The 11800-nt window shown below is 43.0% G+C and overlaps 1 protein-coding gene across 1 annotated transcript; it reads right to left on the bottom strand.

Moving 5' to 3' along the window:
- Positions 1-322: 322 nt before the first annotated feature.
- LOC125512584 (uncharacterized) lies at positions 323-2122 on the bottom strand. The gene is made up of 5 exons (XM_048677674.2): positions 1915-2122; positions 1400-1612; positions 1194-1263; positions 869-1052; positions 323-779 (listed from the first exon to the last, which is right to left on the bottom strand). The coding sequence occupies exons 2-5, from the start codon at positions 1522-1524 to the stop codon at positions 454-456; spliced, it is 705 nt and encodes a 234-aa protein (XP_048533631.1). The 5' UTR covers positions 1525-1612; positions 1915-2122; the 3' UTR covers positions 323-453.
- Between the last annotated feature and the right edge of the window lie 9678 nt (positions 2123-11800).

Raw genomic sequence — 11800 nt, 5'->3', positions numbered from 1 at the left:
ATTGACTTGACTTACGAAACAGAGTCGATAAAAACAGAGTCCACATCGATACAACAATAGTTGCACATCTTACAAAGCTGATTTGAACAAACAAACAGCCGCTGGCACAACAGAAACAAACAGATATAACTGGGAGCGGGTATACTTCACAACATTCACGCCTGACCACCATCAAACACATCCCTCTCACTCTCTGCTCCATAATTGTCACCAATTTTATATTTTTTTTAAAAGAGCAATTGTCACCAATTTACTTTTTCTCACAAAAGTTTTTTAGGCAAACAAGATAGGACCTCCCTGGCTCCATTGCATAGATGAAACATAAGTCGTACAGCCTTAACACAGGAACTTAGAAAAAGATAATTTACAGGCACTAGACAAGGATTGGAGAAGAGAACACGATGGTCGATTCAGTCTACATCAAGGCACGTCTCCTCCTAACAAGGAACGCATCTATCTCCTCCTAAACGAAGGGCGTCTCCCTCCTCCGCCTGTCCCAGCTATATTTACACCTTTCACAGTGGAGTTGCTCTTCGTGTCCCTCCTTTCCACGCCAAAGTTAGGGCATTTGTCTCCTCCTAACCGGGAGGGCGTCTCAAGCATCTCCTTCCTGAAGTAATCCTTTCTCCGCCTGTCACAGCTATATTTACACCTCTCACGGTAGAGTTCCTCTTCATGCCCCTCCTTTCCACACCCAAGTTCTATGTCGCTTGGGTGCAAAATATTGGATCCGTCCACACACAGTGCGCAACTGCTTCTGAAGCGGCTCAACAGCTTTTCTGAAGAGGGAGAGAGGAAGGCAGAGAATTAGCTAGGATCAACCAAGTTGCGTATCATGAACATTACTAGAACCACCACGTACACATACCTAAGATGGTGCATGTTTCGACAATTAGTCTGTATGGACACTGCACATAGCGTAGCTCAGCAAAGAAGCTCTGCTCGTCGCTGCCTTCTGTGCGGCGGGCAGAGAAGTTCAGGTGATACCAGTAATCTTCCCTGAAAGCAACACAGGCGACCTTCGGCTGATCAGGAAACCAGAACATGGCATCCTGCATATATAATACAAGTGAAATGGATCTCAGACAAGCATAACTAACTAAAGCAGTACATGGATACATATATATGCAAGAATTGAGGCGGAGAAAAGACTAGCTGCAGGTAGCCTGTGGATCTGTAGTAGAGTATTGTACCGGGTGGTTGGAGTTGTAATGTCGGAGGGCATAGAGGGCGAGTTTGCAAATGCGGTGGTCATCGAATTCTCTGTCGTCAAAGGAAACGATTAATTATATATAATAAACAAAACAAAACAGGGATTCAACGCAATCGATCGAGGAATGTATTGACAATATAAGAAAAGAAAACAAGGTAAAAATTCCTTGAGATATACGTCACGTACTCTGGTGTGCGCGGTTTACGCACATCAAACGAGGGGACATCAGATCGAGGTGATACTCTTGGGATCTTACGCTGCGCCATCCAATCCAGTATCATCTTCCCAGGGTAAGAGAACCAGGCTCCCATGGAGTCGATGGATCCTGCTGCTGTGCTGCCTTCCTCTCCCCTGCTTCGTCGCTCGCGGTCTCGGGATAGATCGCACAACCGGTGGGATCTGTATATATAGATAGATAGAAAAGATACTTCCTTATAATTGCATTGTAGGCCGGAAGAAAGAGAGGCCAATACGAACACGGAATCGATCGATTTCTGAAAAATGAAATAGATTCCTCAAAAAAACACGGAATCGATCCGGCAAACTAATCGGGTACGCGTCCTTGGGCGGATCTAGGCGGGGCGCACCGAGAAATCGTAAAGGTCCCCTCCCTGCCCTACAGTAGCCGGCGGGATTCATTGATTTGATTTAACAACAACAAAGAGACCAGCAACCTAGGGAAGCAACCTAGATGCTCATACCTCAGAGGAAGGAGACCCAGTGGCGCGATGTCTTGAGGGGCGACGAAGAAGGGGAGCGGCGATGGCGGTGGCGGTGTCGGCGTCGGCGGCGGCGAGTGTTGGTGGAGATTGAGGCGACGGCGGTCACGGTGCGGTACGGCCGCCAGGAGCGGAAGGGGAGGAGAAGGCTCTGGATAGTGGGAAAAGAATCTACGAGACCAGGTGTCACGCGAGATCCTCCTAATGATACCTGACATTCATAAATCACAAAACATCCCTCATCTTTCATTTAAAATCGGAGGAAGAGATTAGATGCTTTGTGATTTGTAAATGCCACGTGTCATCCATCAGGACGGGTCTCACCTACTAACCGTGAGACCTGGTCTTATATAATTTTTTCTCTAGATAGTGAATGATGATAGTGGATAGTAAGATTTACCTGGTATTTTTTTTTAAAATATATTAATCTAAGATTTTCTATGGATAACATGATCTTTTGAAAAGCACGTTGTAAAAAACTTACAGTAGGGATACAATTTTTCTTTTGCAAAAAGTACAAGGCCATGTATTAATTAAAATTGTTCAACATTTACAAAAAAATCTTACAAAAGAAGAAAATAACACATAGGTCCTTTGGATATACCCGCGTAGGGATAACACGTAGGTTCGTCTTCCTCATGTACTCATCGTGGCTTGTGGGCACGCCATCAGCAAAGCTCGATGCCACATCTAGATTTTCGAAACACCCTCCGATCTAGGGGGCGTTCTTGACGTAGCGGTCAGGAAGTTGTCGATGGTAGCCAGAAGAAATCGTCGACAACGGCATAAGGAACAAATTGTCACCCCCAGAGAAGAAGTTGAGTACACAACCATCCTAGATCCGGCAAATCAGAGCCGAGAAGACCTTACCTCACTAGTTTCCTAACAAAGAGCTGATCGTGCATCACCTATCAGAGATTAAATCAGAAGATCAAAAACACGAACCACCGTCATTCATTTCGCCAAACGATGTCATTCGTGACCACCTAGACAGAACAAAGACAAAAAATAAGGGCCAAGATCTGTCCCTGACTGAAACTTTACATGCCTTCCACCGATGTCGAACAACATTGCTAGAATGAGGATAACTTATTCCTCGCTACTAATGGCACCATCGTCAGCCATACACCTAGACTTAACCCTAGGTATATCTAGGGTGACTTTAGACTACATAGCCACCCCAGACCAGGTTCCCCCCCTCCCCCCCACCTCACTAGCGCCGGAAGGCACAGAGGCGAGAGGAATGATAGGAGCATTTTTACTATATTTTCGGAGGTTAAATACTCTATTTTTATGCTTATTCAATCACATTACACCAATTTAAACTGACTGTATATCTTATAATGCAGAGAATTGCCGGAATAACTATCAAAGAGACCATAAGAAGAGGAAATTTAAGGTTCGTGAAGAAAGTATATTTCCAAAGACCAAAAAACTAAATAAGGATATGTTAATGATAATTAGAAACATTATAACTGCTCAATGTTCCAGCCCTCCCAGGCCATGAGTGTTTGCAGCCGTTTGAGCATCACTTTTGAGTGTTTTTGGCCGTCCGATTAGCCCCAAATTGCACGTAAAGCTCGCTTCTTTCGCGACTGACTAATGATCGCTGCCCATGATAGGCCGCTGCTCTCATCACAATTTTGGGCCTCATGAAACCCATTTGCTTCACTGTACCTCTTTCGTGAAACGCTATATCATGCGGCTCGGTCCACAACACGCGCATTTCCTATTTGTCGCGTTTGTGGCAAATAGTCGAGGTATCGCACACCCTGATCGATTGTATGGGCCAGCCCATCCAAGTGTGTAACCCACCGTTGGTACCTGATCTGTTCCGGTTTGGGAACCTTCCAGAAGCCTCCTAAACATTTTATTTAGTTTTCCAGTTATGGTTTTATTTTTCGTTTTTTATTGTTTCGTTTTTCTGTTTCTTTCTTTTCTTTTCTTTTCTTTTCTTTTCTTGTTTCTTGTTTTCTTTCTGTTTCTTTTTTCCTTTCTTTTTTATTTTAAAAAATAGAAAATTTCACAAAATCTTCAACATAATAAAAATAAATTCGAAAAATTCGAATTTTGTTCACATTCTCAAAATGTATTCGTGATTTTGAAAAATGTTTGGAATTTTGAATTTTGTACATAATTTATAATAATTGTTCAAAATTCTGAGAATGATCAAATTGTTTTTCATGTTTTCCAAATTTGTTCACATTTTCCAAAAAATATTCGGAATTTCAAATTTTGTTCATAATTTTCAGAATTTGTTCAGGTTTTCAAGATTTGTTTTGCCGTAAAATAAAATGTTTGTGTTTCATGAAGTTATTCGTGTTTTCATTTTTGTTTTCTTTTAAAATAAATGTTTGGGTTTTAATAAAAAATTGGAAGTTTTCAAAATTTGTTTGTCTTTTCCATAATATGTTCAAAAATTCGAAATATATTCCTGTTTTTCAAATTTTTCCTCAAATTTAGAAAATGTTTGTTTATTCAAAAGTTCTTTCAGAATTAAAATGTTTGCTTTTATAAAAATGTTCATGTTTTCAATTTTCGTTCACAAATTCAAAAAATGTTCATATTTTCCAATTTTTCTTCACAGATTTTATAAATTGTTCTTGTTTTTTAATTTGTGATCTAATTTCAAATTTTGTTCACATGTTTCGATAAATGTTCAAAAATTCAAAAAATGTGAAGTACTCCCTCCGTCCCATAATGTATGACACTAGGTTAGTTGTGGAACGGAGGGAGTGTTTCAAAATTTTGTTCATGATCTGAAACATTACTCACATTTTCCAAGAGAATGGTGGAAAACTTTGAAAAAAAATCACATATGCGGCTGTACATTCTTTAGGAGCTCGTTGATACGTCTCAAATATTTTTACATTTTCAAACCCTTTTGCTCTTGTTTTAGACTCTAATTTGCAGGATTTAAATGAAACTAGCTCGTGGGTCCCATAGGCCTCCGTTAGCCCTAACTCTAGCTCCATAACACTGGTACGTGTCGGTGTTATACAAACGGTTTTTAACCCCTAACCGTGACGGCAATTGGAACCGTTGCCAAGTGAGTGTGGACGATAGGGGGTTCCTTCCGACACAACCCAAAAATCGTCGGGGATAGGCCCTCCTGGGAGTAGGACACCAAATGAGCTCGTGTGCGATCGGGCGAGGTATCGAAACCCAATCATTTCCATAGGTATGTACATTTCACACAATGAATCCCAGAAAAACATTTTCGTAGGTATTTACATCCCACACGGTGAATCCCAGAAAAACATTTTCGTAGGTATGTATATCACACACAGTCAATCGAAGAAATATGTTTCCGTTCTTATGTACATTCCACGCAGTCAACCCAGCGGAAACGTTTTCGTTTGTATGTACATCCCACACAGTTTTATGTGTAGCCTCGTGTGTGAAAGGTGTAACTATCACACACGCTCTGCCTTGATTAACTATTTGCTTTTATCAACTACATCACACACGATTTGATAAAGAAAACTGTTGGCATTGGACTATCCATCACAAGCGCTTTTACTGCTAGAACCGTTTGCAAAGTTTCATGACACATTTAGCAAGTTTATTAGTTTATAATTAATAATTCCAGTATTACGCAAATTCACATTTCATATCGAACAGTTGTTTGCCAATTTCATATCAGGCGCATAAATATATTATAACATCATAGTACGATAGCTACATGAAAACAACACAATACAACATATAACTAGTTCAACTTCATAAGAACAATATTAGAACAATATATTTATTTTTCTAATCGAGATCATCCAGGCTCGTCTTATCCACCTCTGCTTTCAGTTCAATAAGAACTTGTTTTGCACTGGCCAACTGGGAAAGTGCCTCCTCCTTCACCAACACCATCTTAGCAAAGTCTAATTTAAAAAATATGAGCTCATTCTCCACCTTCCTCTTTTTATCCCGCACCTTTAAATATTCTTCAGCGTTGACAACACTTTCTCTAAGCCTACCTCTGTTCACTAGGCACATCTTCAAAGACTATGGCCACTCTTGATCAACCCACTCCAAGTAAGAACACTTCCGTTTATCTTATAATATTTAAAACTAGATCGGTAACAATTGTTGGGGAAATGGGTTTATAGCAACATAGAAAATCACCAATGCTTATTTTGAAAAACTGAAGAAACATGTTAATTATGACATATCTTCTCAAAAAGATCAATGTGCAAATGAATTAATTGTTACTGAGACAACAACCAAATTCTGAAACATCGGAAGCTATATTAACTACAACAACACTACAAGTTCTTAGTCATGTACAATAAATAAAAAATTGACCATTTTATGAGGAAGGTAAATATAACTGCAACAACATAGCGACAATGTTTGGATGACAGCAAATTGATACTAATAGGTGTGTACATGCACAAATTTAGTAACATAGAACTAATAGCACTAAGGCCGTCCACTATGTATGCCAGAACTGGAGTAAAGACAATTGTTGCTACATCTCGCATCGGTGTCGTGCATGGGCGAGCCGATGCAGTGGAAAAATTCAGGGACCCGGACTCCGGAGCACCTAGTTGCTTCGATGCCCAGTTCCTTCGTGCCATAAAGATTTAGTATTTTACTGCTTGGCTGCTCGGATGTGTGGACCAAAGTTGGCTGCACAAACTGTTGAAGCGGTGCTAAATAATTTTCTAATGGCAGCGCTGATGAGATGGCAATAATTTTAGATACTAGGTACAAATTGTGACACTGTCTTAGGATGCGTTTGGTTGAAGGTGTGGTATGAATGGGTTGGGACCATGACAGTGTCTGAATCACATCTAATAAATGTTTTGTAACAACGAAAGAGGGTCTAACCTTCTCTGCACATGCCATAAACTTCCTCCCACTGTCCACAGATTCAAACGCAACTAACTTCACGCATGGAGATTGATGGTGACAATGAGCAGATAGATCTTCAGCCACCCCGCTCCATTCGTTGCCACTGATGGTTCTAGGGAGCTACAAGAGGAAGAAATGACTCAAATCGACCGCCGGGTAAAAATTCTTCATTCCAAGTCATAACCCGAGAGAGAGAAGAGAGGCATACCCGGGGAGTGAAGGAGTCGTCGCCGGAGGAGGAACCGCTGGAGAGGTCTTTGAACAAGACCATGGTGACCCCGGCGGTAGGATGCGAGACGGCGAGAGCGAGAAAGTGGCTATAGCTTAGGAAGGAAGGAGAAAACAGGGGAAATGTGACTTGTGGTCGGGGAGAAAAGGGTGGGGAAGAGGGGAGGGGGCAGGAGTAGATATTTTGGCGGTAGGCCAAAATTTTAAAAATATGGAGGGAAACTTTGCACGCGGTGCCGCCGGACCATTCATTTTGAATGATTGTGTGCATCGCAAAACGATTCTTCTGCTTTACGCGCATGGGATGAGTTTGATAATTCAAATTTTGGTGGAAATTTCCCCGGGCACGTCATTGCACAATTTAACATCGCTTGCTAATTTGGGCACACAAAAGAGCGTATAGTAGACATACCACACTTACTGAATCGAGCAATTTTAGTAATTAAACAGAGCCAGTTGACCTAAACATTGCTCTAACAAAAGACCAGCATTAAAAACAAAGCCTAAGTACGCATAATTTTAACAATCCCGTCGCCGCGCTGGCCTATGCATCGCCGGTGTGAGATGAGACGTCGATGACTTGTCCTGGCGACATGCTGCCGTTGGTGGACTCCGCGTCCCTCTACTGAAGTTGACCGCGTCCTCGTCCTCGTCCTCGGCGCCGCCCTCAAGGTTGTAGTACTCGTAGTAGTGGATGCGCCAGCTCGCGTTGTTACTCCACCGCCGATTCCTCGACAGACAGACTCTTCTCTACCTCGACCTCGGCCACGCGCAACTCCTCCTCCCGGCGCTCCTCGATCTCCGCCGCCTCCTGCATCTCCAGCTCCCGCTCGGCGACCTCATGGGAAAGCAGGTGCTCCATGGCCACCACCGCCTTTTCATACGTGGATTGCATGCTGGAGTCCGAGGTGGCCTGGAACATCTTGGCGTGTGCATCCTCGATATTGGCGTGGACGGCCTCGACCCGGGCCAGGGCGACATCGGCGGCACAGACGGTAGCTCGAGCGCTCTCGGCGTTTGCAGCCGCTATCACAGCAGCAACAACTGCAGCTGTCTTGGCTGCTGCAGCTGCCCTGTCGGCTGCCGCAGACGCCCTCTCAGTGGAAGCGGTTGTGCTCAATGCGGATGCGGCGGCACTCTCGGCGAAGGCGGCCGCGCTCTCGGCGCAGGCGGCGGCGCTCGGGGGGACGCGGTGTTGGGGAACGTAGTAATTTAAAAAAAAATCCTACGCACACACAGGATCATGGTGATGCATAGAAACGAGAGGGGAGAGTGTGTCCACGTACCCTCGTAGACCGAATGCGGAAGCGTTAGCACAACGCGGTTGATGTAGTCGTACGTCTTCACGATCCGACCGATCCAAGTACCGAACGCACGGCACCTCCGAGTTCTGCACACGTTCAACTCGATGACGTCCCACGAACTCCGATCCAGCAGAGCTTCACGGGAGAGTTTCGTCAGCACAACGACGTGGTGATGGTGATGATGATGCTACCGACACAGGGCTTCGCCTAAGCACTACTACGATATGATCAAGGTGGATTGTGGTGGAGGGGGGCACCGCACACGGCTAAGAGATCAATGATCAATTATTGTGTCTTGGGGTGCCCCCTTGCCCCCGTATATAAAGGAGGGAGGGAGGAGGAGGCCGACTCTAGGAGGGGCGCGCCAAGGGAGTAGGATTCCTACTCCTAGTAGGAGTAGGTTTTCTCCTTTGCTAGTCCAACTAGGAGAAGGGGGAAAGGAGGAGGAGTGGAGAAGGAGGGGAGAGGGGGGCCACGCCCGAAACCCCTTGTCCAATTCGGACTGGGCTTGGGAGGGGCGCGCACCACCTCCTGGCTGATGCCTCTCCTTCCCACTAAGGCCCATTGACTCCCCGAACGAATTCCCGTAACTCCCCGATACTTTGAAAAATACCCGAATCACTCGGAACCTTTCCAATATCCGAATATAGCATTCCAATATATCGATCTTTATGTATTGACCATTTCGAGACTCCTCGTCATGTCCCCGATCTCATCCGGGACTCCGAACTACCTTTGGTACATCAAATCACATAAACTCATAATACTGATCGTCAACGAACTTTAAGCGTGCGGACCCTACGGGTTCGAGAACTATGTAGACATGACCGAGACACGTCTCCGGTCAATAACCAATAGCGGAACCTGGATGTTCATATTGGCCCCTACATATTCTACGAAGATCTTTATCGGTCAAACCGCACAACAACATATGTTGTTCCCTTTGTCATCGGTATGTTACTTGCCCGAGATTCGATCGTCGGTATCTCAATACCTAGTTCAATCTCGTTACCGGCAAGTCTCTTTACTCGTTTCGTAATACATCATCCCGCAACTAACTCATTAGTTACAATGTTTGCAAGGCTTATAGTGATGTGCGTTACCGAGTGGGCCCAGAGATACCTCTCCGACAATCGGAGTGACAAATCCTAATCTCGAAATACGCCAACTCAACAAGTACCTTCGTAGACACCTGTAGAGCACCTTTATAATCACCCAGTTACGTTGTGACGTTTGGTAGCACACAAAGTGTTCCTCCGGTAAACGGGAGTTGCATAATCTCATAGTCATAGGAACATGTGTAAGTCATGAAGAAAGCAATAACAACATACTAAACGATCAAGTGCTAAGCTAATGGAATGGGTCAAGTCAATCACATCATTCTCTAATGATGTGATCCCGTTAATCAAATGACAACTCATGTCTATGGCTAGGAAACTTAACCATCTTTGATTCAACGAGCTAGTCAAGTAGAGGCATACTAGTGACACTCTGTTTGTCTATGTATTCACACATGTATCAAGTTTCCGGTTAAGACAATTCTAGCATGAATAATAAACATTTATCATGATATAAGGAAATAAATAATAACTTTATTATTACCTCTAGGGCATATTTCCTTCAGTCTACCACTTGCACTAGAGTCAATAATCTAGTTCACATTGCCATGTGATGAACACCCATAGTTCACATCGTCATGTGACCAACACCCAAAGGGTTTACTAGAGTCAATAATCTAGTTCACATCGTTGTGTGATTAACACCCAAAGAGTACTAAGGTGTGATCATTCTTTGCTTGTGAGAGAAGTTTAGTCAACGGGTCTGCCAAATTCAGATCCGTATGTATCTTGCAAACTTCTATGTCTACAATGCTCTGCACGGAGCTACTTTAGCTAATTGCTCCCACTTTCAATATATATCCAGATGTAGACTTAGATTCATCTGGATCGGTGTCAAAACTTGCATCGATGTAACCCTTTACGACGAACCTTTTGTCACCTCCATAATCGAGAAACATATCCTTATTCCACTAAGGGTAATTTTGACCGCAATCCAGTGATCTACTCCTAGATCACTATTTTACTCCCTTGCTTAACTCAGTGTAGGGTATACAATAGATCTGGTACACAGCATGGCATACTTTATAGAACCTATGGCTGAGGCATAGGGAATGACTTTCGTTCTCTTTCTATCTTCTGCCGTGGTCGGGCTTTGAGTCTTCACTCAACTTCACACCTTGCAACACAGACAAGAACTCCTTCTTTGACTGTTCCATTTTGAACTACTTCAAAATCTTGTCAAGGTATGTACTCATTGAAAAAACTTATTAAGCATCTTGATCTATCTCTATAGATCTTGATGCTCAATGTGTAAGCAGCTTCATCAAGGTCTTTCTTTGAAAAACTCTTTTCAAACACTCCTTCATGCTTTCCAGGAAATTCTACATTATTTCCGATCAACAATATAGCATTCACATATACTTATCAGAAATGCAGTAGTGCTCCCACTCACTTTCTTGTAAATACAGGCTTCACCGCAAGTTTGTATAAAACCATATGCTTTGATCACTTTATCAAAGCATATATTCCAACTCCGAGATGCTTGCTCACTTTGTTAGCACCTTTAGGATCGACAAAACCTTCTAGTTGCATCATATACAACTCTTCTTTTAAGAAATCCATTAAGGAATACAGTTTTGACATCCATTTGCCAGATTTCATAAAATGCGGCAACTGCTAACATGATTCGGATAGACTTTTAAGCATCGATACGAGTGAGAAAATCTCATCGTAGTCAACATCTTGAACTTGTAGAAAACATTTTGTGACAATTCAAGCTTTGTAGATAGTAACACTACTATCAGCGTCCGTCTTCCTCTTGAAGATCCATTTATTCTTAATGACTCACCGATCATCGGGCAAGTCAATCAAAGTCCATACTTTGTTCTCATACATGGATCCCATCTCGGATTTCATGGCCTCAAGCCATTTTGCAAAATCTGGGCTCATCATCGCTTCCTCATAGTTCGTAGGTTCATCATGGTCAAGTAACATGACTTCCAGAACAGGATTACCGTACCACACCGGTGCGGATCTCACTCTGGTTGACCTACGAGGTTCGGTAGTAACTTGATCTGAAGTTATATGATCAACATCATTAGCTTCCTCACTAATTGGTGTAGGGGTCACAGGAGCAGATTTCTGTGATGAACTACTTTCCAATAAGGGAGCAGGTACAGTTACCTCATCAAGTTCTACTTTTCCTCCCACTCACTTCTTTCGAGAGAAACTCCTTCTCTAGAAAGGATCCATTCTTAGCAACAAATGTCTTGCCTTCGGATCTGTGATAGAAGGTGTACCCAACTATATCCTTTGGGTATCCTATGAAGACACATTTCTTCGATTTGGGTTTGAGCTTATCAGGATGAAACTTTTTCACATAAGCATCGCAACCCCAAACTTTAAGAAACGACAACTTTGGTT

This window comes from Triticum urartu, chromosome 6A (assembly GCF_056163025.1).
Source record: "Triticum urartu cultivar PI428250 chromosome 6A, HENAU_Tu73, whole genome shotgun sequence".
NCBI classification, from domain to species: Eukaryota; Viridiplantae; Streptophyta; class Magnoliopsida; order Poales; family Poaceae; genus Triticum; species Triticum urartu.
This window is presented reverse-complemented; position numbering and strand designations above follow the sequence as displayed.

Excerpts from the sequence above, each read along its gene's own strand:
- LOC125512584 (XM_048677674.2), bottom strand. The coding sequence starts at position 1,524 with ATGGGAGCCTGGTTCTCTTACCCTGGGAAGATGATACTGGATTGGATG. Across the intron at positions 1,053-1,193 it reads ATTACAACTCCAACCACCCG|GATGCCATGTTCTGGTTTCC; the intron begins GTACAATACTCT and ends TTATATATGCAG. Across the intron at positions 780-868 it reads CGAAACATGCACCATCTTAG|AAAAGCTGTTGAGCCGCTTC; the intron begins GTATGTGTACGT and ends CTCCCTCTTCAG.